The 28,000-nt window shown below is 36.1% G+C and overlaps 2 protein-coding genes and 1 pseudogene across 3 annotated transcripts in view; 2 read left to right on the top strand and 1 right to left on the bottom strand.

The window, feature by feature from the left end:
• The window catches only part of LOC145228644 (eukaryotic translation initiation factor 3 subunit B-like), a 112,893-nt gene that overhangs the window by 70,827 nt on the left and 14,066 nt on the right, over positions 1 to 28,000 (top strand). The gene's annotated exons all lie outside the window — the stretch shown is intronic.
• On the bottom strand, positions 519 to 6,038 carry LOC145228618 (angiopoietin-related protein 1-like). Its single transcript, XM_080093738.1, has 5 exons — positions 5,939 to 6,038; positions 5,776 to 5,872; positions 5,617 to 5,713; positions 1,293 to 1,421; positions 519 to 840 (listed from the first exon to the last, which is right to left on the bottom strand). Exons 1-5 carry the CDS (start codon positions 6,005 to 6,007, stop codon positions 654 to 656), a joined length of 579 nt encoding a protein of 192 aa, XP_079949864.1. The 5' UTR covers positions 6,008 to 6,038; the 3' UTR covers positions 519 to 653.
• LOC145227973 (uncharacterized) lies at positions 1,525 to 2,197 on the top strand (annotated as a pseudogene).

The following is a 28,000-nucleotide window of genomic DNA, read 5'->3' as shown; positions in this document are numbered from 1 at the left end:
ATGATGCTTTGCATTTGTTTCCATGACAATAGAGTGACAAAGTGGGTTTCAACTTTCGTAACCATGGCAACAACATGCCTCAACTTTTCTTTGTTACCAGGGCAACCGATGAAGGTGACTCGACAGTTTTGTGACGTGGTTTACAAATATCGAACACTTGGTGGCTTAACTATAGTTTCCATGACGATTTCTCACTTTCCCAGAGCTACGTCATTTGTGTGCAGTAAGTTAAAATTTTGAAATAAAGTTCGTTAACTTCTGCTTATTCTGTCTTTGCTGTCCAAAAAAATCTCCAAACACATTTTAACAAGTGCTGATTAAGCCGTGTATTGTATTCACAAAAACAAATCAATGTTTTTAATGCAATATTTTTACACATATTTTAATTGTTGGTAATAATACCACGGTTATCTGCAGATGTTTTTACATTGAAATTAATTTGCATAAAAATGGGTGAAATCACTTTTGTAGAAAAAAAAAATAGTAATTTTTTTTAATAAATCCCAATCACTAACGGTTAGAAAGTAGAATTAGGCGATTTTTTAAATTAGCGACACTTAAATCAACAGGGTAATTGTATTTACATAATTTACACTGATACGGAAAAATTAATAAAAGTCCATATTTTCATCTTTGGAAGAGAAATGTTGATTTTATTCGCATTTAAACATCATCGTTGATTCTTTAATCGCTTCATTCTTCCCTTTCCAGTGATACCAGATCATGTTGTGGCTGTGACCTCGTGATCGTCCCCATTCTGCGTTGAGTTTAGAATGGGAACAAGCCTGATACCACCATCCACCGTCAGCGCCGTAACGAAGTGCACATTTGCCCCACCACCTGTGTCACAATGTAATATTCCAATAAAACTTAACCTCGATACAAACTACACAAACACATAGTGAAATATTTAATCGTGTATTTCAACCAATAGCGCCATTACTTATCAGTTGTGACGTCACACAGGCTGTTTTGATGGTTTTATGACGTCACACGGTAACTCTAAATGACTTGATTTTTAAGATTTTTCTAATAAACGGTTTAAAACACGATAATTAAGATTATTAAAAGTTTTTTATCTACTCAGTTTTTTTCAAATCAAAAAAAGTAAAAAAAAACTTTTGATTGTATTTTTCCTGTAGTTAGTTTGATTTCTGTGCAATTGATTTTGCATTATTGTCTTTGTCTTGCAATATGACGTCATAAAACAAACTTGCAAAGAAACGAAAATAATCTTGTTTATTTAACTATGTGGAAATATTTTCATACTTCAGTACATAAAATGTATTTACCCATCATTATCCCGATCTTTGGTGGTGAATTGCCTTCCGTTGTGATATCTCAAACTGTCACCAGCCGTTCCATTGTAGCCAGAAACATGTAAACGATAATTGTCTGATTCGGCGTAGATTGCAAACGAACTGCGAAAACAAAACACATTGTTGGTGTTTTTCTATTTATTTTGGGTCCCCTTCTCTGAAGGAAATACTTTTCGCTTTCCTTCAGTTTATTATTTCTGCCTAATGCGGATGTTTTTCCGTGTTTTGTGTAAAAACGAGGTTCAAACCGGGGAGTCGAACCGGAACTGAACCCGAACCTGCGAACCGGTTTGAGCGGTTAAATTTTTTAAACCTGAACCAAATCGGTAAAAATGCAGCCTGTATTACTTTTTGTAATCGCCACCACAATTTTATTGATTTCCAACATTGTGCTAAGCCAGGGGTGGCCAAACTACGGCCCGACAGTGAAGTTCATGCGGCCCTCCAAAAGTTTGTAAAGTTAAAATAGAAAACCGATCAACGCTAAATAATATTATGAGCATAGTTGTAGAGTTTTCAAAAATACCAGAGTGGGACTCGCCCATACCTATACCATGTTTAGTATCTGTACCCATACCATTAGATACTTTTTACATGCCTATAGGTTCTGCCAAAGTATTTTACAAATAATCACTTCACACCATTTCTTCGTTCTGTTTCAAGAACAAATGTGCGTATACTGAATAGACGATTTGCCGAATCAACATTTTTAATGATGATTTAGTTTTGAGTAATTTGTTACAGCGGAGAATAAAAGCAAAAGCGATTTACGGTTCCAAATCCAGCCTACTTTGCACTGTTTACACCAAAACTTTGGTCACTTTGGATCAAGTTTAGACCGTGGCAGTACTTCGCAAACGGACGTTACCCGCATAACACCTATAACACCTTTTGATGGATGCAAAAAGAACTTTTATTGTTTACTGTTGGCGCAAGAAACTTAAAAAAATACTTCGTGTAGCCTACGTTGCAATAAATGCCTGTTCATTTTATAACAATTGCAATTAATGCGTTTCAACCATTATCTGTACGACCAATGAAGTTGCAACAAACGTATTTGTATTTAGCTGGTAACATGCTATGTTTATATTTTGGGTTAATATACTATGCGGTCCCATAAAATTGAGAACTTTTTAATGTGGCCCTTGTACTGAAAAGTTTGCCCACCCTTGTACTAAACAATACGCAAGATAGGCGCTACAGGGCGTTTCAAAAATGACGTAGGCCTATTATGGAAAAGTTAATGAAAACATAATTTAAACCGAACCCGAACCTGAACCCGTATGACAAGCGGTTTGACTCCCTGAAGTTGTGCATTGTAAATTTTGTAATGCGCTAAAAATCATTCAACAAAGTAGATTTGGTGCTGATTGTTTGTTGCAAAATTTAACATGTCTTGGTACAACACATTTTATGGTCCCTACTCGCACACTAGTCAGAACTAGATTGGACTGTATTTGTATTAAAAGAGAGAATCAAAATGCTATACTGTAGAACTATACCAACACTTTGCTTCTTCATAGAAACAGTAGAAGTTTACACGTAACTGTTCAGTTTAGTTTTTATATTTATGGCCCCATTAGACTGTTATGGCTCTTGGTGTGGAGCACCTGCTGCACCCGCTTCTCGTAGGGCCTGATTTCAGGCCAGTAGGTTCATTAAATACTTTTACAAAGCCTGATTGTTTCATTTCTTACAAAATAGTAAACGATTTCGAGTTGTCAAAACAAAATAATAGTTGAAAAACATTTTGTTCGAGGTGCGCCGTGTTTGTCCGGTTTCGCAGTTTCTCCTGAAGGTGGAAAAACTCTAATGCAAATTTTCTTGTGAATAATTATTCTTATTAAAATACAATGGTTTATTGCAGGGGTCGGCAACCTTTTTTGCACTGCGGACCGTTTTTAAAACTAAAATTTTATCGCGGACCGGTCTTCAAAAACTACAAATATATAGCTATAAAAATGCATAAATTAGTTTATCATGCCCGGGATACATGGGCAAAATGTTTTATAGCATTTAACCACAAAAAATTAAGGCCCGGAAACTAACACCTCGCGGACCGGCGGTTGCCGACCACTGGTTTATTGTAACAAACAGACAATCCACGGCAGTGTAATTATTAGTGACAAATAACAGAAATGTCTTAAATAAATAAAAAGAAACAAAAAAGTCAAAGATTCAATCTACAAAGTATATAAGCTATTGCAAAAGTTAAGAGTCAAATTTATCAGTAACATCGCATGCTAAAAAAATTGAATTTCCCTCTAGTTTTTTGTACCTTTATATGACGGTATTACTTAACACGTCTTATACAAAGACTTGTTTTGCGAAATAACAATGATTTCGAATTTGAAAATAAATTCTTTGTCGCTAACGAATTAACAAAATCCATCCATGTCTTGACACAGTTCTCACGAAAGGAAAAAAGCTTGTGGTGCTGCAGGCAAAAGTTGTGCGAAAGATATTTGATTAGTTTTGCTTGGGATGGTGTTGAATATCACCTAGCTAACTTAGTAGCTATGACAAGTTGCAGTGGTTCATCCGAACTTTGACTTGTTTGGGAGAATAAATACACCGCCATGAAATAAGACCGCCGCGTTTGATTGCTGATTGCAGAAAAGCGAATTAATTTGTTTGGTTAAACCAGGGGTGCACAATCTTTTCTCTATGACGGCCGCATCGCAGGTCCTTATTTCATCAACGGCCGACAATTGCTCGCTTGTTTTTGTTTTAAAATTACTGGTGTAAAGAATTAGGTTTCATATATATATATATATTCAAAGGCACCAGAAAAACTCAAATTAATCATTTCTAACTTGGTGCATAAGTTTAGCTAAACAGAGCTAACTGTTTATGACGTCATAATCTGTATTGTGAAGTTGCGGTGCCTGTTTTTCGCATTGTTTGCACACAATAAGCGGATAAAAACCTGGCGCACTTGGTTAGTAGGCTGAAAATGTTTTTTACAGTGTCGCAAAATCTGTTTAGAGCAGTTTGAAAGGCAAAATATTTGGGAAAATGGTTTTAGTTGCGTCACGGCGCCAGTACATGTACTTTAACATACATGGTCACGGCCGCAGGTTGTGCAACCCTGGGTTAAACTAAAATGGTAAAGTGTTAAAACTTATTGCAAAGTTGAATAAAAAAGTGGATTTACAGCGTTGGAATGTATGAAAACAGTTTGTTGTTATTAGCGAAAATAATACACCATTAGCTGCCATTTTCTATTTAGTAGCGCGACAAGGCAAAACGCTGTGCAGTGAACGGACCTAGTAACTTTATACTGGAACGTATTAAACTTTGTGCCAACACATTTTAGCACTTTCTAAACCAGGGCTACTCAGCTAGTTTTGTTGGAGGTCCAGATACAAAAGGTAAAAATCAACGAGGTCCGGACACATCTGTCAGTAATGCAAATGCAACATGTCTTAGCCAATTTTGGTTTTACTCATCGCAGTCCAACAAAAACACATTTGTTCAAGCCAAATTTATGTCAACAAAACAAAAGCTTGTATCAGACACTAAACGTTAATTTACTCTTTGCGAAAGTATTTTGGCACAACTACATACAAAACACATTTTATCTAGATTTGAAAAGTTACTTTGGCAATGATTTAAAATTGAGTTTATTATGTCACAAATTAGATTTTTAAATTAAAATCGCTTTCACACTTCCTATAGGCCGAATAGCGCTTCCCAAACTGCGAAGTTAATTTGGTAAATGTAGTGTAATTTGATGTTGAATGTATAGGATTCTCCTCTACCCTATTGTTTAACAAAAGAAGGCGGATATTTATTTTGTTTATAATCTAACAAACTGCTTTGAATTGCTGTCCCAAAATAATTTCAAGACAACTTGGCGCAATAATAATTTCTTTCCTGATTTAGAGACAAAAATACAACCAAATTAGTAAGAAAACATGTCCATGGGTCGCGAGAAACCACAAAATAAAATTATGGGAAGTACTAAGGTCGCATCAAAAAAAAGTTGGGAACCACTGTTCTTAACCAATGCGTATTTTTTGATAAGAGAGATTCTCTTTTTCTCCAAGTGGAGGTGTGGCACGTTTAGACGATTAGGAGGAGCAGCGTTTTCCCACTCTCAGGAGGAGCGGCGAAACCGGATAATTTAGCACAGATATTTCCACTGACACTCGGCAATGAATGTATTTTGATGAGATATTTTTTAACATAAACATTATTTCTTGAATACAGATAAATTAGATGTTCGTTTTTTTCACGGGGTTCGAACCCGCGCCACAATGTAGGCATAATATTTTATTAATAGAAATCATACCTGTACTGTGCGTAAGCTGTTGTGGCATCAAAACCTGTCATCTTTATTTTCAGTTTGCAGTTCTGTCCTCTTGTCAATTCGTGTATTTCATCCAAACCTGGGTTGTTTAAAGTTTTGGTCAAATTCAGTTTACGCGTTTAAACAAAATTATTTGTTCACCGAGCCAGAATTCTCCTTCCATGTTTCCGAATCCATCTTTATATTCCTGCCAGGTTCGGTTAAAATCCACACTTCCGTTAAATCGTCGTTGAAAAACCTGTCATGTAGGAAATATACGAGTGTTGTAATTCCACGTTGTTATTCTACATATTGTTCGATTTACCGTCCAACCCGCTTCACAGACCGCTGTATTGTTGTCACATAATCTCTGGTAACCGTTCACTGATGACATCAAACAGCTGCCAGGGAGCAATCGATTGTCAATGTCTGAAAAACAGATATGTTCTAAATCAATTATAGGTTCATCACTTTAGGTGTTAAATTTTCTTTTACATTTTGTTTGCGCTTTTGAGACTTTACATGCTGGAAACCTAGGTACCTAGGTGAGGTAAGCTTACCTCGAAATCGTTCTCTTATTTCTCGCTTGAAATCTTCCAAGTCTAAGGCTTCTCCTTTTTGCCCTACAGCTCCTTTATCGCCTTTTAACCCGGGAAATCCCTTAGGTCCCATTTTTCCTGGTGGCCCAGCGACACCCTTTTCACCCCTCCCACTAATCAGACTCCCAGGTGTGACAGTGACGTCATCACCACACACTGGAACGGTGACGTAACTGCATTGCTGCTGTCCGCTGACCAGTGACGTACAGTACAGCAAAATTGCTGTCAGTTGTAACAACATGTTTTTAGAAATATTTTTTCTCCTGCCAAGAAATAATAAAAACAAGCTCAGAAGGTGTTTGTTTGTGTTAAACATTCAAAACAACTGAATATGTCACTCTGTGGCTTCGAAAAAATGTTGGGCAGGCGTTTGGCTCCGAAATGATTGTATTTCCTAAATTTAAACATGAACAGTAATAAGGTTTTAAAATAACATGACGCCATTTAGAGTTGAACCCGATTCGTAAATTCAAAACGTCGATTTGTTTCTTAAAGTTGAGTATCAGACTTTAAGAAATTCATTTAACTTTAGTGATTTGAAACATATTTGCTCTTGGCTCAAAAGTTAAAAGTGCAAACTACCAGATACATTTAACATTGCCAATCTACTTTACCTAGACTGCGATAGAAAAAACCTGACGCAAAGTGTTGAATTGCAAAACCACAAATCCCCCTTTGCGCTTGAAAAGTGTTGATACCCTCTTGTACTAATGCAACAAGGTAATTTATGAACTCGTACTAGAACTTCGTAAAGCAAAGTTAAAAACCAATCAGGTGTTAAAGCAGCAGTTTCTCACAATACTCAACAACAGTTATTAAATATAAAATTTTACCTTATAAGCTAAGCGTTAAATGTTTTGCATCAGATGCTTTTTCCAGACCCTTTCACCTTTTTAGGCCAAAATTACCCCGCTTTCAACGATGCCACCATGGTAGAGAAATAATGTATTCCACAATTAAACTAAGAATCATAAAATAGAAGGTGGACGTCAAAATTAGAAATACGAAGGCAGCATTTGTTGCATGACAAATAATTTTCGATATTTTATGTGAACAAATCAAATCAAAATGTGAAAAAGTAAGAACGTGGTAAACAAAACTGCTCTAACAAACGCAGTTGAGTCTTAAAATATCTGAAAATAAAAATGCTTTCACACACAAAAAATTAAATCTAACCTTTAACCTTGTTAAGCAAATTGGTGCATCAATTATAACTGATATAATTGTCATAATTATCTTAAGATATCGCGTAACAAGATTAGGAGTTCATTAAAAATGAAATGGCGCCCGCTAAGGTCTTGTCATAAAATTTTTAGGCGACCCATCAATAAGTCTTTAAATTAATATCGGTTCTATTTGCTAAACATATTTGGTTTTATATCACAGTGGCTCATTGTGACTAAATCCAATGGTGAAGGTGATTTTGACAACAAACCGTTAGACGAAGTTGTGCATCAATTCTCTTGAGATGTCGCTTAACAACATCTGTCCTGATTCCCAAGGCGAGTTTTAATAACTGATGATGATGTTATTTGTTGCTCAACAAATGTCTTCAGTACGAAGTGTTGTAACGAATATTGCATTGAACTCGTCTTAAACTTTGGTTCAAGTCGGATTGATCGGTGAAAAAGGCCGAATAATTTTGGGTACATTGGTTTAAGCCACTAACAACTCCATGGCAGATGTATTAGGATCTTGATATATCTGAACATTGTTATGCGTATCGTAGGAAATGTAATCAATCCATTAAACTCCTACACATTTTTTCCAAAAAAAGGAAACGAAAAATCAAATATAACTTCTAAATTTGCATTACCACACGAAGCAACTCGAAATTTAAGTCGAAAAATTCGACTGTTTTATACTATTGTGTCGCTATTGTTTTACTTTCATTTAAGCGAAATAAACTCAATTGAAACTATACGATTGACGTAATCAAACATTCTATACGTTAAGATTTTCGATTGCGAAAACATTGCGACGTTTCAAAGCAACAAAACCAAAAATAAATATATGCAAGGATTGGCAAATTATTAATTCCGTAATCCGGGTAAAACGCTTTTAAAGCCTTGCGATTTTATCCATTAAAACGTATTAAATTGTGACCATGCTATGCATGAACTAGAATTCTTGCCAACAGGAAACTTATAAAACAATATAAGCTCCAATCAACAACGGACGACTCTACAATAATTTGAACAATGTTGAAACAACAAAATAATTACAGTCCTGCATTGTTCATGTAAAATTTGTTAAACAGTTTTGCAAAATTGATGACATGTCAGATTACTGATTTAAAATTATGTGATTGATTTAAAACCTTTTATTATCAAGCTACCGTTGATTAGCTTTAAGGCGGGGGTGCACAACCCTTCAGTTAGAGGGCTACATTACAGGCTTCAGTTTCAACGACGGCCACTAATGTGCGCATGATATTTGTTCATAAATTACAACTGATAATTAAAATGAGGTTTGTTACATAACAACGTCTCTTTCTGCATAAAATTCTGAATTGATTTTTAAATTAATCCATAAATTAACGTAGTAATTCTTTTCTTATTATTGAAATCTCCTTTCAAGTAAAACGACCGCGACGATTCAGGGTCAATAAAATCAGTTAAGACACTGATGATCTATTTGAATAAGACACTGATGATGCTTTTTATAGCGAAATGCATTTGTTTTAATAAAACAAATAAAACATAGCGACAGATTTAGTGGTTTTTCACACTGAATTTTCTCCATAAATTAACTTTATCTATAAATTATACTGAAATATTTGCTTGATTACACTTAATCATAAGCAGGATTGCCATCGACTTCCATAAATAAGGACAACCAAAAAATTAAATCTTTATGCGAAACGAAACAAATGTTTTTGAACAAATCTTTGCATTTCTACGAGCAATGACATCATTATTCCAATATTTTGGCCAGAAACAATCTGTTACAGCAACTTTTTGTTCGTAACAAAATACTTCGTGCATCTTACGACAGTTCAGGTCGAGGTTTACTTTTACTCGTAGCAGGGATTTGACTTGTAATTGTTGAAAATAAGACAAAATAAGGACTCAAGTCAAAAATAAGGACGGTATGCAGGTTGTACACCTATGCTTCAAATTATTATAATAAACTGATAAAGTTAAAAATGTGGCAAATCTGTGCAACGACAGTTTGTTGCCGTTATTAACTTATTATTTTTACGAGATCCTTTGTTGGGTGGACTTGTTACCAAGTTAAGGCGAACATTAGGACCCACACAGCGAGATAAACCATTTACTTAAACTTTTCTAAACTACCAAGAACACAATGCAATGCTGCAAAAACTTAACTTAGACAAAATAACCGAACCCTGATAGTGTTACAGATATAACAAGAAAAACTGGCCTATACGCACACTTTTATCTGCAACACTACAGCATAACCTATGGTTCTGTAACACCACTTATATCAACAAACTTAACCTGGTTACTTTACAGTCCAGGGTTTACCAACATATGCCAGCCACATTTAAACTTGTCAGTTTTAATTTTCCAATAAGTCATGAACACAGTTGTACCCTTTATAGATTTTTAAACATGTTTATGCTTATGTTTTGTACTAGTAACCCTCGTGTTACTTGATAATATTACGGTAGTCTTCGACTTTATACAAGTTAGTGGTCCCTGCATGCTTCTTATAAAGATTTTTCTCACTATTTGCGAGGTCATCAACTTTACTCCATTCAACCCTCAGGTATAAAATCAAACGCACAAAACGCTACTTCGTCGATGACGTCAACTCACTACGCATTCTGACAGACCTTGTGAACTTAATAGTTGACCAACCAACATAACTGTATATTCCCAACAGGGCAACAAGGAGACGTTGAACGCGCGTTTAATACATGAATCGTGACATTTAAGAGCAATAGAGCAGAGGTGTCAAACTCGTGGGATTCGTGGGCCACATTGCAGTTTGAAAATTATGCCGAGGGCCGCATGTGATTTTAATTCAAGTTTTATACACTTAAACAACCTTTTTGCTACGACGGCCGCATTGCAGATCCTTATTTCACCAACAACCGCCAATTCCCTGCTGGTTTTTGTTTCAAAAATTACAGATGAAAAGAAATAGGTTTATATCACATATAAACCATCTATCGACGCCCCAAAAGCCCAGATTATTTTCAAACTTGATGCGCAGATTGAGCTGCACAGTGTGAAGATCAGTTTTAACTGTTTATTGCGTCATAGGCTATATCAGGGCTGGGGAACCTGCGACAAAAGGCCACCTGCGGCCTTTTAGGGCACAAAGTGCGGCCTTCGATGTCAAAATACATTATAGGATGTTGATATTACAGACTACACCAGGCGCTGAAAAGTAGACAGAAACTTATTTTTGGATCTTTATTCCACATTATACTATTTGATTAGTTCAAGGGCAGCGGGTTTTAAATTAGAGCCAAACGGTCCCATAGTGGTTTACTTGGCGATTTCCGTAGTACTGCCAAGAGCCAAAGATTGTACAATTTGACTTGTCTTGCGAAAGTACAAATGTTTGCGCATAATCGAATGTCTTAAACTTGTCTGTGATGTCACAAGGTGTTCTTAGATCATTGATATTTGCAAACAACGAGTTTCTAAGTTAAAAAATCCTGAATTATGTTGTTGAGATTGAAATGTAGTAAGGAATTGTATTTAGCTTGGACCGTAAGTGCTACAACCCTACAAAGGATTTGCAAACGACCATTCTGTACGTCACAAAGTTTGAACACCACTATCCTTGGCGTGGGAAATAGTCCATGCGGCCTAAACGAGTATTGATAAACCGTTTGGTGGCCTTTATAAACAAAAAGGTTCCCCACCCCTGGTTCATATTGTGACGCTTTTGGTACGTGTTTTTTGCATTGTTTGCACGAAATAGGCCTACAAAAAGTCTGAGGCATATGGCTACTAGGCTATAGTAATACTCCTTCAGGTAATACAAAATCTGTTTAAATAACTAGCGTTTCTATTTATAACATATGAATTATTATACATAAATTAAATTTCTGTAAGTAAGAAAAATTTGTTATAATTGGATAAAAATCTGACAAAATACTTCCCTTGTTGTCTAGTGTTTGGAACCCCTGCAATAGAGTATATTCTCTTTAACGTCGGTAAACATAGTAACAAATATATAGAGGTAAAAGGGTAAAAAAGGTGAACTGAATAAAAATTAAAAATTCAGTCAAATATTGCGCATGACACCAATCTACAAAGCATGAAACTCCTCAGTCTTGTATTTTGGAAATTATTGTAATTCAAAAATATTTAGTAAATTTAGAAACGTTTAAATTTAAAAAACATTTTAAATTTTCCAGTTTATTGAAAATCCTGCGTGTTTATTCTTTCAAACGTATAAAAATTGTGGCCATTTTCTTAAAACGACCCCAGGGATAAGCATCGCCTTTATTGCATTTTAAGTCGCAAGGCAGAAATAAACTTTTGAAATCTATGACCAGCCAAATAGTTTTTGTATATTGTACGCCTTGCTGGAAAGAAGTTTTAAATCTACAGCAACAAAGCGTCAGACGAAGTTGTGCATCAATTCTCTTGAGATGTTGCTTAACAACATTTCTCCTGAGTCCCAAGGCGAGTTTTAATAACTGATGATGACGTTATTTGTTGCTAAACAAATGTCTTCAGTACGAAGTGTTGCAACGAATATTGCATTGAACTCGTCTGAAACTTTGGTTTGAGTCGGATTGTTCGGTGGAAAGGCCGATTAATTTTGGGTACATTGGTTTAAGCTACCAACACAGGGGTGTCCAAACTGCGGCCGCGGGTCAAATGCGGCCCCGGTGGCATTTTACGTGGCCTGTCTTTGTTGTTTTAAATTATGTGACCGCTATAGCTTGGATTAAGTTTTTGGGTTGTGGCGATTGCGTCTTCACGCAAAAGCTTCCTTGGAACTTTATTTACCGGTAAAAGGGAAGTATACATTGTGCTGGCGTAATAAATCCCAATGTTTCCTCAAATCCCGTATATTTGTTATATAACTCTACGTTCAAAAACTTTGCAAAAAACGATGGCTCGCGGGCGTCTTTACCTGACAAAAATTAGCCCCCATTAAAAACGGTTTGGACACCCCTGCAACAACTCCATGTCAGATGCATTACGATCTGGATACATCTGAACATTGTTATGCGTATCGTAGGAAATGTAATTAATCCATTAAACTCCGACACATTTATTACAAAAAAAGGAAACGAAAAATCAAATATAACTTCTAAATTTGCATTACCACACGAAGCAACTCGAAATTTAAGTCGAAAAATTCGACAGTTTTAGTGCAATTGTGTCGCTATTGTTTTTCTTTCATTTAAGCGAAATAAACTCAATTCAAACTATACGATTGACGTAATCAAACAGTCTATACCTTAAGATTTTCGGTTGCGAAAACATTGCGACGTTTCAAAGCAACAAAACCCAAAAATAAATATATGCAAGGATTGGCAAATTATTAATTCCGTAATCCGGGTAAAACGCATTAAAAGCCTTGCGATTTTATCTATTAAAACGTATTAAATTGTGACCATGCTATGCATGAACTAGAATTCTTGCCAACAGGAAACTCAATAAAACAATATAAACTCGAATTAACAACGGACGAATCTACAATAATTTGAACAATGTTGAAACAACAAAATAATTACAGTTAATCCATAAAATAACTTTATCTATAAATTATACAGAAATATTTGCTCTGATTACACTTAATCATAAGCAGGATTGCCTTCGACTTGAAACCAAAAATAAGGACAACCAAAAAATTAAATCTTTATGCGAAACGAAACAAATGTTTTTGAACAAATCTTTGCATTTATACAAGCAATGACATCATTATTCCAATATTTTGGCCAGAAACAATCTGTTACAGCAACTCGTTGTGCGTAATAAAATACTTCGTGCATCTTACGACAGTTCAGGTCGAGGTCTACTTTTACTCGTAGCAGGGATTTGACTATAGTTTTGTTGAAAATAAGACAAAATAAGGACTACAGTTAAAAATAAGGACAGTATGCAGGTTGTACACCTATGCTTCAAATTATTATAATAAACTGATAAAGTTAAAAATGTGGCAAATCTGTGCAACGACAGTTTGTTGCCGTTATTAACTTATTATTTTTACGAGATATAACCTTTGTTGGGTGGACTTGTTACCAAGTTAAGGCGAACATTAGCACCCACACAGCGAGATAAACCATTTACTTAAACTTTTCTAAACTACCAAGAACACAATGCAATGCTGCATAAACTTAACTTAGACAAAATAACCGAACCCGGATGGTGTTACAGATTTAACAAGATAAACTGGCCCATACGCACACTTTTATCTGCAACACTACAGCATAACCCATGGTTCTGTAACACCACTTATATCAACAAACTTAACCTGGTTACTTTACAGTCCAGGGGTTACCAACATATGCCCGCCACATTTAAACTTGTCAGTTTTAATTCTCAAAAAAGTCATGAACACAAATTTCACCCCTCTATAGATTTTGTTTTGTTTTGTACTAGTAGCCCTCGTGTTACTTGATAACATTACGGTAGTCTTCGACTTTATACAAGTTAGTGGTCCCTGCATGCTTCTTATAAAGTTTTTTCTCACGATTTGCGAGGTCATCAACTTTACTCCATTCAACCCTCAGGTATAAAATCAAACGCACAAAACGCTACTTCGTCGATGACGTCAACTCGCTGCACATTCTGACAGACCTTGTGAACTTAATAATTGACCAACCAACATAACTGTATATTCCCAACAGGGCAACAAGGAAACGTTGAACGCGCGTTTAATACATGAATCATGACATTTAAGAGCAATAGAGCAGAAGTGTCAAACTCGTGGGGTTCGAGGGCCACATTGCCGTTTGCAAATGATGCCGAGAGCCGCATGTGATTTTTATTCAAGTTTTATACACTTAAACAACCTTTTTGCTACGACGAGGTTTATATCACATATAAACCATCTATTGACGCCCCAAAAGCCCAGATTATTTTCAAACTTGATGCGCAGATTAAGCTGCACAGTGTGAAGATCAGTTTTAACTGTTTATTACGTCATAGGCTATATCAGGGCTGCGGAACCTGCGACAAAAGGCCACCTGCGGCCTTTTAGGGCACAAAATGCGGCCTTCGATGTCAAAATACATTTTAGGATGTTGATATTACAGACGGCACCAGGCGCTGAAAAGTAGACAGAAACTTATTTTTGAATCTTTATTCCACATTATACTATTTGATTAGTTCAAGGGCAGCGGGTTTTAAATTAGAGCCAAACGGTCCCATAGTGGTTTACATGGCGATTTCCGTAGTACTGCCAAGACCCCAAGATTGTATAATCTTACTTGTGTTGCGAAAGAACAATTGTTTGCGCATAATCGAATGTCTTAAACTTGTCTGTGGTGTCACAAGGTGTTCTTAGATCATTGATATTTGCAAACAAGCGAGTTTCTAGGTTAAAAAATCCTGAATGTTGTAGTTAAGATTGGAATGTAGTAAGGAATTGTATTTAGCTTGGACCGTAGGTGCTACAACTCTACAAGGGATTTGCAAACGACCATTCTGTACGTCACAAAGTTTAAACACCAATGGCCTTGGCCTGGGAAATAGTCCATGCGGCCTAAACGAGTATTGATAAACCGTTTGGTGGCCTTTATAAACAAAAAGGTTCCCCACCCCTGGTTCACATTGTGACGCTTTTGGTACGTGTTTTTTGCATTGTTTGCACAAAATAGGCCTACAAAAAGTCGGACGCATATGGCTACTAGGCTATAGTAATACTCCTTTCAGTAATACAAAATCTGTGTAGAGCAGTTTGAAAGGCAAAATTTTAGGCAAAGGAATTTTAATTACAACACGGCCGCCAGTACATTATTTTAACAAACATATGCTTACGGCCGCACAAACTCGTTTCTGTGACCGTACGATTTGAAGTATAATTAAATTACTGTCGTTTCTATTTATAACATATGAATTATTATTACATAAATTAAATTTCTGTAAACGTGTGTTTGATAGTAGCTTTCACTTTGAAAAATAAGAAAAAATCTGACAAAATACTTCCATTGTTGTCGAGTGTTTGACACCCCTGCAATAGAGTATATTCTCTTTAACGTCGGTAAACATAGTAACAAATATATAGAGGTAAAAGGGTAAAAAAGGTGAACTGAAAAAAAATTAAAAATTCAGTCAAATATTGCGCATGACACCAATCAACAAAGTATGAAACTCATCAGTCTTGTATTTTGGAAATTATTGTAATATAAAAATATTTAGTAAATTTAGAAACGTTTAAATTAAAAAAAAACATTTTAACTTTTTCAATTTATTGAAAATCCTGCGTGTTTATCCTTTTAAACGTATAAAAATTGTGGCCATTTTCTTAAAACGACCCCAGGGATATATACCGCCTTTATTGTATTTAGGTCGCAAGGCAGAAATAAACTTTTGAAATCTATGACCAGCCAAATAGTTTTAGTGTATTGTACGCCTTGCTGGAAAGAAGTTTTAAATCTACTGCAACAAATCGTCAGACGAAGTTGTGTATCAATTCCCTTGAGATATTGCTTAACAACATCTGTCCTGAGTCCCAAGGCGTGTTTGAAATTGATGATGATGTTATTTGTTGCTGAACAAACGTCTTTAGTACGAAGTGTTGTAACGAATATTGCATTGAACTCGTCTTAAACTTTGGTTCAAGTCGTATTGTTCAGTGGAAAGGCCGATTAATTTTGGGTACATTGGTTTGAGCCAGGGCTTCCCAAACTTTTTTGATTGCAAACCATTTTAATCTCTTTAAATTTTTTGCGACCCTTCACGGATAATATGCTAAACCATGCAAAAAATACGTTTTTTGTATTTATTATACCGACTAATACGAGCGAAAACCAAAAACAACCTACCGATACTCGGAGTCTACTACTTTACACGTCCAAACACCGACACCTTTAGTTTTTGTCACATTGTTTGCAAATAGGCATTGCAGTGCTTTTGCAAACAGACATTAAACTCTGCTTAAAAATCGTAAATTCATTGCCTATTGTTATTAGAAAAAGTTATTGCGCCACACAATACTTAAACGCTAGTCCAGTGGTTCCCAACCTTTCGTGGACCGTGGTCCCCCAAAAGTAACGTTTTGGCCTCGTGGCCACCTTCAAGTAACCCTGTAACTCCTGTGGCCCTCTTAAAAATGTAAATAGCAAACTAGTGTTGGAATTTGGTACTAATTTCGGCTTTAAACAGGTCGAATAGAGTAAACAAGAATCCGAAATGAGAAAAAACTCAACATACGTAAATAGTATGTGAAATAGGCGACTAAATTAAGGAATAAAATTATGTGCAACACACACTTAATTATATGCATTGAAAAATAAATAGCTTTTAGTGGGTGTTTTTGACAAAACAACACCTGTGCCCCCCCGGAAAACAGCTTGTGCCCCCCCTGGGGGGCCATGGCCCTGGTTGGGAACCGGTGCGCTAGTCTCTAACTCATTTTTATGTTGCGTTAAAATGCCTTATTTTAAAACAATTGCAATTGTTGCGTCGTTTGTTCGATCAATGGCGTCACTACAAGCGCGTTTGCGCGTAGCTGGAAACGTTTTGAAACCCACGTAACTTGAACAAAATGACATTGTGACGTTATACAAAGGTCAAGGCCGGGTGTGTGCGGCACCCCCGTACTCTACGCCAGTGTATGGAGTACTTTTTGCAAAATTGGTGCAGCTCTCTGCGACCCCTCAAGTTTGTTATGCGACCCCTTCCGGGGTCGCGACCCCCAGTTTGGGAAGCCCTGGTTTAAGCTACCAACACAGGGGTGTCCAAACTGCGGCCGCGGGTCAAATGCGGCCCTGGTGGCATTTTACGTGGCCTGCCTTTGTTGTTTCAAATTGTGTGGCCGCTATAGCTGGGATTAAGTTTTTGGGTTGTGGCGATTGCGTCTTCACGCAAAAGTTTCCTTGGAACTTTATTTACCGGTAAAAGGGAAGTATACATTGTGCTGGCGTAATAAATCCCAATGTTTCCTCAAATCACGCATATTTGTTATGTAACTCTACGTTCAAAAACTTTGCAAAAAAACGATGGCTCGCGGGCGTCTTTACCTGATAAAAATTAGCCCCCATTAAAAACGGTTTGGACACCCCTGCAACAACTCCATGTCAGATGCATTACGATCTGGATACATCTGAACGTTGTTATGCGTATCGTAGGAAATGTAATTAATCCATTAAACTCCGACACATTTTTTCCAAAAAACGAAAGGAAAAATCACACATAACTTCGAAATTTTCATTACCACACGAAGCAACTCGAAATTTAAGTCGAAAAATTCGACAGTTTTAGTGCAATTGTGTCGCTATTGTTTTACTTTAATTTAAGCGAAATAAACTCAATTCAAACTATACGATTGACGTAATCAAACAGTCTATACCTTAAGATTTTCGATTGCGAAAACATTGCGACGTTTCAAAGCAACAAAACCCAAAAATAAATATATGCAAGGATTGGCAAATTATTAATTCCGTAATCCGGGTAAAACGCTTTTAAAGCCATGCGATTTTATCCATTAAAACGTATTAAATTGTGACCATGCTATGCATGAACTAGAATTCTTGCCAACAGGAAACTTAATAAAACAATATAAACTCGAATCAACAACGGACGACTCTACAATAATTTGAACAATGTTATAACAACAAAATAATTACAGTCCTGCATTGTTCATGTAAAATTTGTTAAACCATTTTAAAAAATTGATGACATGTCAGATTACTATATATATTATGTGATTGATTTAAAACCTTTTATTATCAAGCTACCGTTGATTAGCTTTAAGGCAGGGGTGCACAACCCTTTAGTTAGAGGGCTACATTACAGGCTTCAGTTTCAACGACGGCCACTAATGTGCGCATGATATTTGTTCATAAATTACAACTGATAATTAAAATGAGGTTTGTTACATAACAACGTCTCTTTCTTCATAAAATTCTGAATTGATTTTTAAATTAATCCATAAATTAACGTAGTAATTCTTTTCTTATTATTGAAATCTCCTTTCAAGTAAAACGACCGCGACGATTCAGGGTCAATAAAATCAGTTAAGACACTGATGATCTATTTGAATAAGACACTGATGATGCTTTTTATAGCGAAATGCATTTGTTTTAATAAAACAAATAAAACATAGCGACAGATTTAGTGGTTTTTCACACTGAATTTTCTCCATAAATTAACTTTATCTATAAATTATACTGAAATATTTGCTCTGATTACTGTTAATTATAAGCAGGATTGCCATCGACTTCCATAAATAAGGACAACCCAAAAATTAAATCTTCATGCGAAACGAAACAAATGTTTTTGAACAAATCTTTGCATTTCTGCGAGCAATGACATCATTATTCCAATATTTTGGCCAGAAACAATTAGTTCCAGCAACTTTTTGTTCGTAACAAAATACTTCGTACATCTTACGACAGTTCAGGTCGAGGTTTACTTTTACTCGTAGCAGGGATTTGACTTGTAATTGTTGAAAATAAGACAAAATAAGGACTCAAGTCAAAAATAAGGACGGTATGCAGGTTGTACACCTATGCTTCAAATTATTATAATAAACTGATAAAGTTAAAAATGTGGCAAATCTGTGCAACGACAGTTTGTTGCCGTTATTAACTTATTATTTTTACGAGATATAACCTTTATTGGGTGGACTTGTTACAAAGTTAAGGCGAACATTAGGACCCACACAGCGAGATAAACCATTTACTTAAACTTTTGCTGCATAAACTTAACTTAGACAAAATAACCGAACCCGGATGGTGTTACAGATTTAACAAGAAAAACTGGCCTATACGCACACTTTTATCTGCAACACTACATAACCCATGGTTCTGTAACACCACTTATATCAACAAACTTAACCTGGTTACTTTACAGTCCAGGGGTTACCAACATATGCCCGCCACATTTAAACTTGTCAGTTTTAATTTTCAAATAAGTCATGAACACAAATTTCACCCCTTTATAGATTTTTAAACATGTTTATGCTTATGTTTTGTACTAGTAGCCCTCGTGTTACTTGATAATATTACGGTAGTCTTCGACTTTATACAAGTTAGTGGTCCCTGCATGCTTCTTTCTAAAGATTTTCACGATTTGCGAGGTCATCAACTTTACTCCGTTCAACCCTCAGGTATAAAATCAAACGCACAAAACGCTACTTCGTCGATGACGTCAACTCGCTACGCATTCTGACAGACCTTGTGAACTTAATAATTGACAAACCAACATAACTGTATATTCCCAACAGGGCAACAAGGAGACGTTGAACGCGCGTTTAATACATGAATCATGACATTTAAGAGCAATAGAACAAATTTCAGATGTAAAGAAATAGGTTTATATCACATATAAACCATCTATTGACGCCCCAAAATCCCAGATTATTTTCAAACTTGATGCGCAGATTAAGCTGCACAGTGTGAAGATCAGTGTTAAGTGTTTATTACGTCATAGGCTATATCAGGGCTAGGGAACCTGCGACATCGCATGCGGCCTTTTAGGGCACAAAGTGCGGCCTTCGATGTCAAAATACATTTTAGGATGTTGATATTACAGACGGCACCAGGCGCTGAAAAGTAGACAGAAACTTATTTTTGAATCTTTATTCCACATTATACTATTTGATTAGTTTAAGGGCAGCGGGTTTTAAATTAGAGCCAAACGGTCCCATAGTGGTTTACATGGCGATTTCCGTAGTACTGCCAAGACCCCAAGATTGTATAATCTTACTTGTGTTGCGAAAGAACAATTGTTTGCGCATAATCGAATGTCTTAAACTTGTCTGTGGTGTCACAAGGTGTTCTTAGATCATTGATATTTGCAAACAAGCGAGTTTCTAGGTTAAAAAATCCTGAATGTTGTAGTTAAGATTGGAATGTAGTAAGGAATTGTATTTAGCTTGGACCGTAGGTGCTACAACTCTACAAGGGATTTGCAAACGACCATTCTGTACGTCACAAAGTTTAAACACCAATGGCCTTGGCCTGGGAAATAGTCCATGCGGCCTAAACGAGTATTGATAAACCGTTTGGTGGCCTTTATAAACAAAAAGGTTCCCCACCCCTGGTTCACATTGTGACGCTTTTGGTACGTGTTTTTTGCATTGTTTGCACAAAATAGGCCTACAAAAAGTCGGACGCATATGGCTACTAGGCTATAGTAATACTCCTTTCAGTAAAACAAAATCTGTTTAGAGCAGTTTGAAAGTCAAAATTTTAGGCAAAGGAATTTTAATTACAACACGGCCGCCAGTACATTATTTTAACAAACATATGCTTACGGCCGCACAAACTCGTTTCTGTGACCGTACGATTTGAAGTATAATTAAATTACTGTCGTTTCTATTTATAACATATGAATTATTATTACATAAATTAAATTTCTGTAAACGTGTGTTTGATAGTAGCTTTCACTTTGAAAAATAAGAAAAAATCTGACAAAATACTTCCATTGTTGTCGAGTGTTTGACACCCCTGCAATAGAGTATATTCTCTTTAACGTCGGTAAACATAGTAACAAATATATAGAGGTAAAAGGGTAAAAAAGGTGAACTGAAAAAAATTAAAAATTCAGTCAAATATTGCGCATGACACCAATCAACAAAGTATGAAACTCATCAGTCTTGTATTTTGGAAATTATTGTAATATAAAAATATTTAGTAAATTTAGAAACGTTTAAATTAAAAAAAAACATTTTAACTTTTTCAATTTATTGAAAATCCTGCGTGTTTATCCTTTTAAACGTATAAAAATTGTGGCCATTTTCTTAAAACGACCCCAGGGATATATACCGCCTTTATTGTATTTAGGTCGCAAGGCAGAAATAAACTTTTGAAATCTATGACCAGCCAAATAGTTTTAGTGTATTGTACGCCTTGCTGGAAAGAAGTTTTAAATCTACTGCAACAAATCGTCAGACGAAGTTGTGTATCAATTCCCTTGAGATATTGCTTAACAACATCTGTCCTGAGTCCCAAGGCGTGTTTGAAATTGATGATGATGTTATTTGTTGCTGAACAAACGTCTTTAGTACGAAGTGTTGCAACGAATATTGCATTGAACTCGTCTTAAACTTTGGTTCAAGTCGTATTGTTCAGTGGAAAGGCCGATTAATTTTGGGTACATTGGTTTGAGCCAGGGCTTCCCAAACTTTTTTGATTGCAAACCATTTTAATCTCTTTAAATTTTTTGCGACCCTTCACGGATAATATGCTAAACCATGCAAAAAATACGTTTTTTGTATTTATTATACCGACTAATACGAGCGAAAACCAAAAACAACCTACCGATACTCGGAGTCTACTACTTTACACGTCCAAACACCGACACCTTTAGTTTTTGTCACATTGTTTGCAAATAGGCATTGCAGTGCTTTTGCAAACAGACATTAAACTCTGCTTAAAAATCGTAAATTCATTGCCTATTGTTATTAGAAAAAGTTATTGCGCCACACAATACTTAAACGCTAGTCCAGTGGTTCCCAACCTTTCGTGGACCGTGGTCCCCCAAAAGTAACGTTTTGGCCTCGTGGCCACCTTCAAGTAACCCTGTAACTCCTGTGGCCCTCTTAAAAATGTAAATAGCAAACTAGTGTTGGAATTTGGTACTAATTTCGGCTTTAAACAGGTCGAATAGAGTAAACAAGAATCCGAAATGAGAAAAAACTCAACATACGTAAATAGTATGTGAAATAGGCGACTAAATTAAGGAATAAAATTATGTGCAACACACACTTAATTATATGCATTGAAAAATAAATAGCTTTTAGTGGGTGTTTTTGACAAAACAACACCTGTGCCCCCCCGGAAAACAGCTTGTGCCCCCCCTGGGGGGCCATGGCCCTGGTTGGGAACCGGTGCGCTAGTCTCTAACTCATTTTTATGTTGCGTTAAAATGCCTTATTTTAAAACAATTGCAATTGTTGCGTCGTTTGTTCGATCAATGGCGTCACTACAAGCGCGTTTGCGCGTAGCTGGAAACGTTTTGAAACCCACGTAACTTGAACAAAATGACATTGTGACGTTATACAAAGGTCAAGGCCGGGTGTGTGCGGCACCCCCGTACTCTACGCCAGTGTATGGAGTACTTTTTGCAAAATTGGTGCAGCTCTCTGCGACCCCTCAAGTTTGTTAAGCGACCCCTTCCGGGGTCGCGACCCCCAGTTTGGGAAGCCCTGGTTTAAGCTACCAACACAGGGGTGTCCAAACTGCGGCCGCGGGTCAAATGCGGCCCTGGTGGCATTTTACGTGGCCTGCCTTTGTTGTTTCAAATTGTGTGGCCGCTATAGCTGGGATTAAGTTTTTGGGTTGTGGCGATTGCGTCTTCACGCAAAAGTTTCCTTGGAACTTTATTTACCGGTAAAAGGGAAGTATACATTGTGCTGGCGTAATAAATCCCCATGTTTCCTCAAATCACGCATATTTGTTATGTAACTCTACGTTCAAAAACTTTGCAAAAAAACGATGGCTCGCGGGCGTCTTTACCTGATAAAAATTAGCCCCCATTAAAAACGGTTTGGACACCCCTGCAACAACTCCATGTCAGATGCATTACGATCTGGATACATCTGAACGTTGTTATGCGTATCGTAGGAAATGTAATTAATCCATTAAACTCCGACACATTTTTTCCAAAAAACGAAAGGAAAAATCACACATAACTTCGAAATTTTCATTACCACACGAAGCAACTCGAAATTTAAGTCGAAAAATTCGACAGTTTTAGTGCAATTGTGTCGCTATTGTTTTACTTTAATTTAAGCGAAATAAACTCAATTCAAACTATACGATTGACGTAATCAAACAGTCTATACCTTAAGATTTTCGATTGCGAAAACATTGCGACGTTTCAAAGCAACAAAACCCAAAAATAAATATATGCAAGGATTGGCAAATTATTAATTCCGTAATCCGGGTAAAACGCTTTTAAAGCCATGCGATTTTATCCATTAAAACGTATTAAATTGTGACCATGCTATGCATGAACTAGAATTCTTGCCAACAGGAAACTTAATAAAACAATATAAACTCGAATCAACAACGGACGACTCTACAATAATTTGAACAATGTTATAACAACAAAATAATTACAGTCCTGCATTGTTCATGTAAAATTTGTTAAACCATTTTAAAAAATTGATGACATGTCAGATTACTATATATATTATGTGATTGATTTAAAACCTTTTATTATCAAGCTACCGTTGATTAGCTTTAAGGCAGGGGTGCACAACCCTTTAGTTAGAGGGCTACATTACAGGCTTCAGTTTCAACGACGGCCACTAATGTGCGCATGATATTTGTTCATAAATTACAACTGATAATTAAAATGAGGTTTGTTACATAACAACGTCTCTTTCTTCATAAAATTCTGAATTGATTTTTAAATTAATCCATAAATTAACGTAGTAATTCTTTTCTTATTATTGAAATCTCCTTTCAAGTAAAACGACCGCGACGATTCAGGGTCAATAAAATCAGTTAAGACACTGATGATCTATTTGAATAAGACACTGATGATGCTTTTTATAGCGAAATGCATTTGTTTTAATAAAACAAATAAAACATAGCGACAGATTTAGTGGTTTTTCACACTGAATTTTCTCCATAAATTAACTTTATCTATAAATTATACTGAAATATTTGCTCTGATTACTGTTAATTATAAGCAGGATTGCCATCGACTTCCATAAATAAGGACAACCCAAAAATTAAATCTTCATGCGAAACGAAACAAATGTTTTTGAACAAATCTTTGCATTTCTGCGAGCAATGACATCATTATTCCAATATTTTGGCCAGAAACAATTAGTTCCAGCAACTTTTTGTTCGTAACAAAATACTTCGTACATCTTACGACAGTTCAGGTCGAGGTTTACTTTTACTCGTAGCAGGGATTTGACTTGTAATTGTTGAAAATAAGACAAAATAAGGACTCAAGTCAAAAATAAGGACGGTATGCAGGTTGTACACCTATGCTTCAAATTATTATAATAAACTGATAAAGTTAAAAATGTGGCAAATCTGTGCAACGACAGTTTGTTGCCGTTATTAACTTATTATTTTTACGAGATATAACCTTTATTGGGTGGACTTGTTACAAAGTTAAGGCGAACATTAGGACCCACACAGCGAGATAAACCATTTACTTAAACTTTTGCTGCATAAACTTAACTTAGACAAAATAACCGAACCCGGATGGTGTTACAGATTTAACAAGAAAAACTGGCCTATACGCACACTTTTATCTGCAACACTACATAACCCATGGTTCTGTAACACCACTTATATCAACAAACTTAACCTGGTTACTTTACAGTCCAGGGGTTACCAACATATGCCCGCCACATTTAAACTTGTCAGTTTTAATTTTCAAATAAGTCATGAACACAAATTTCACCCCTTTATAGATTTTTAAACATGTTTATGCTTATGTTTTGTACTAGTAGCCCTCGTGTTACTTGATAATATTACGGTAGTTTTCGACTTTATACAAGTTAGTGGTCCCTGCATGCTTCTTTCTAAAGATTTTCACGATTTGCGAGGTCATCAACTTTACTCCGTTCAACCCTCAGGTATAAAATCAAACACACAAAACGCTACTTCGTCGATGACGTCAACTCGCTACGCATTCTGACAGACCTTGTGAACTTAATAATTGACAAACCAACATAACTGTATATTCCCAACAGGGCAACAAGGAGACGTTGAACGCGCGTTTAATACATGAATCATGACATTTAAGAGCAATAGAACAAATTTCAGATGTAAAGAAATAGGTTTATATCACATATAAACCATCTATTGACGCCCCAAAATCCCAGATTATTTTCAAACTTGATGCGCAGATTAAGCTGCACAGTGTGAAGATCAGTGTTAAGTGTTTATTACGTCATAGGCTATATCAGGGCTAGGGAACCTGCGACATCGCATGCGGCCTTTTAGGGCACAAAGTGCGGCCTTCGATGTCAAAATACATTTTAGGATGTTGATATTACAGACGGCACCAGGCGCTGAAAAGTAGACAGAAACTTATTTTTGAATCTTTATTCCACATTATACTATTTGATTAGTTTAAGGGCAGCGGGTTTTAAATTAGAGCCAAACGGTCCCATAGTGGTTTACATGGCGATTTCCGTAGTACTGCCAAGACCCCAAGATTGTACAATCTTACTTGTGTTGCGAAAGAACAATTGTTTGCGCATAATCGAATGTCTTAAACGTGTCTGTGATGTCACAAGGTGTTCTTAGATCATTGATATTTGTAAACAGGCGAGTTTCTAGTTTAAAAAAATCCTGAATACTGTAGTTAAGATTGGAATGTAGTAAGGAATTGTATTTAGCTTGGACCGTAAGTGCTACAACTCTACAAGGGATTTGCAAACGACCATTTTGTACGTCACAAAGTTTGAACACCAATGGCCTTGGCCTGGGAAATAGTCCATGCGGCCTAAACGAGTATTGATAAACCGTTTGGTGGCCTTTATAAACAAAAAGGTTCCCCACCCCTGGTTCATATTGTGACGCTTTTGGTAAGTGTTTTTTTGCATTGTTTGCACAAAATAGGCCTACAAAAAGTCTGACGCATATGGCTACTAGGCTATAGTAATACTCCTTCCAGTAATACAAAATCTGTTTAGAGCAGTTTGAAAGTCAAAATTTTAGCCAAAGGAATTTTAATTACAACACGGCCGCCAGTACATTATTTTAACAAACATATGTTTACGGCCGCACAAACTCGTTTCTGTGGCCGTACGATTTGAGGAATGCTTAAATTACTATCGTTTCTCTTTATAACATATGAATTATTATACATAAATTAAATTTCTGTAAATGTGTGTTTGATAGTAGCTTTCACTTTGAAAAGTAAGAAAAAATCTGACAAAATACTTCCATTGTTGTCGAGTGTTTGACACCCCTGCAATAGAGTATATTCTCTTTAACGTCGGTAAACATAGTAACAAATATATAGAGGTAAAAGGGTAAAAAAGTGAACTGAATAAAAATTAAAAATTCAGTCAAATATTGCGCATGACACCAATCAACAAAGCATGAAACTCCGCAGTCTTGTATTTTGGAAATTATTGTCATTTAAAAATATTTAGTAAATTTAGAAACGTTTAAATTTAAAAAACATTTTAAATTTTCCAATTTATTGAAAATCCTGCGTGTTTATTCTTTTAAACGGATAAACATTGTGGCCATTTTCCTAAAACAACCCCAGGGATATATATCGCCTTTATTGCATTTTAGGTCGCAAGGCAGAAATAAACTTTTGAAATCTATGACCAGCCAAATAGTTTTTGCATATTGTACGCCTTGCTGGAAAGAAGTTTTAAATCTACAGCAACAAATCGTCAGACGAAGTTGTGCATCAATTCTCTTGAGATATTGCTTGACAACATCTGTCCTGAGTCCCAAGGCGAGTTTTAATAACTGATGATGATGTCATTTGTTGCACAACAAATGTCTCAGTACGAAGTGTTGCAACGAATATTGCATTGAAATCGTCTGAAACTTGGGTGGGGAACCTGCGGCCGCGGGTCAAATGCGGCCCTAGTGGCATTTTACGTGGCCTGCCTTTGTTGTTTCAAATTGTGTGGCCGCTAAGCATGGATTAGGTTTTTGGGTTGTGGCGATTGCGTCTTCACGCAAAAGCTTCCTTGGAACTTTATTTACCGGTAAAAGGGAAGTATACATTGTGCTGGCCTAATAAATCCCAATGTTTCCTCAAATCACGCATATTTGTTATATAACTTTACGTTAAAAAACTTTGCAAAAACGTTGGCCCGCGGGCGTCTTTTACCTAATAAAAATCAGCCCCCATTAAAAACGGTTTGGACACACCTGCAACAACTCCATGTCAGATGTATTAGGGTCTTGATACATCTGAACGTTGTTATGCGTATTGTAGGAAATGTAATCAATCCATTAAACTCCGACACATTTTTTCCAAAAAAAGGAAACGAAAAATCAAACATAACTTCAAAACTTACATTACCACCACGAAGCAACTCGAAGTTTAAGTCGAAAAATTCGACAGTTTTAGTGCAATTGTGTCGCTATGTTTTCTTTCACCAAGCGAAATAAACTCAACTCAAACTATGATTGACGTAATTAAAGGGTCTAAATGGATTAAACCTATTAAATTGTGACCATGCGATGTATGAACTACAATTCCTGTTTACAGAGATCTTATCAAAACAACGTAAACTCGAATCAACAACGGAGAACTCTAATAATTTGAACAATGTTGAAACAACAAAATAATTACAGTCCTGCATTGTTCATGTAAAATTCGTTAAACGATTTTGCAAAAATCCATGACATGATTACCAGATTACCACATGTATTATGTGCATGATTTAAACCCTTTTATTATTAAGCCACCGTTGATTAGCTTTAAGGCAGGGGTGCACAACCCTTTAGATTTGACGGCTACATTACAGGTTTCTGTTTTGCACAAATGTGCGCATGATATTTGTTTATTAATTACAATTGCTAATTTAAATGAGATTTATTACATAACATTGTGCTGAAAATTCAGATTTGAAACTTACTATTAGGACTTTCATATCTTTAAGAAAGCAAAAAAGCAATTTTTGTGCATACTAGTCGCCTTTACTTAAAAGGCTCATTTAAAAATGGGAAAAAATGTTGGGCCTTATTGCCACCAATGGCCGACAACCAAAACCGTAAA

The sequence above is a fragment of the Phallusia mammillata genome, chromosome 5 (assembly GCF_965637545.1).
Source record: "Phallusia mammillata chromosome 5, kaPhaMamm4.hap1.1, whole genome shotgun sequence".
NCBI classification, from domain to species: Eukaryota; Metazoa; Chordata; class Ascidiacea; order Phlebobranchia; family Ascidiidae; genus Phallusia; species Phallusia mammillata.
This window is presented reverse-complemented; position numbering and strand designations above follow the sequence as displayed.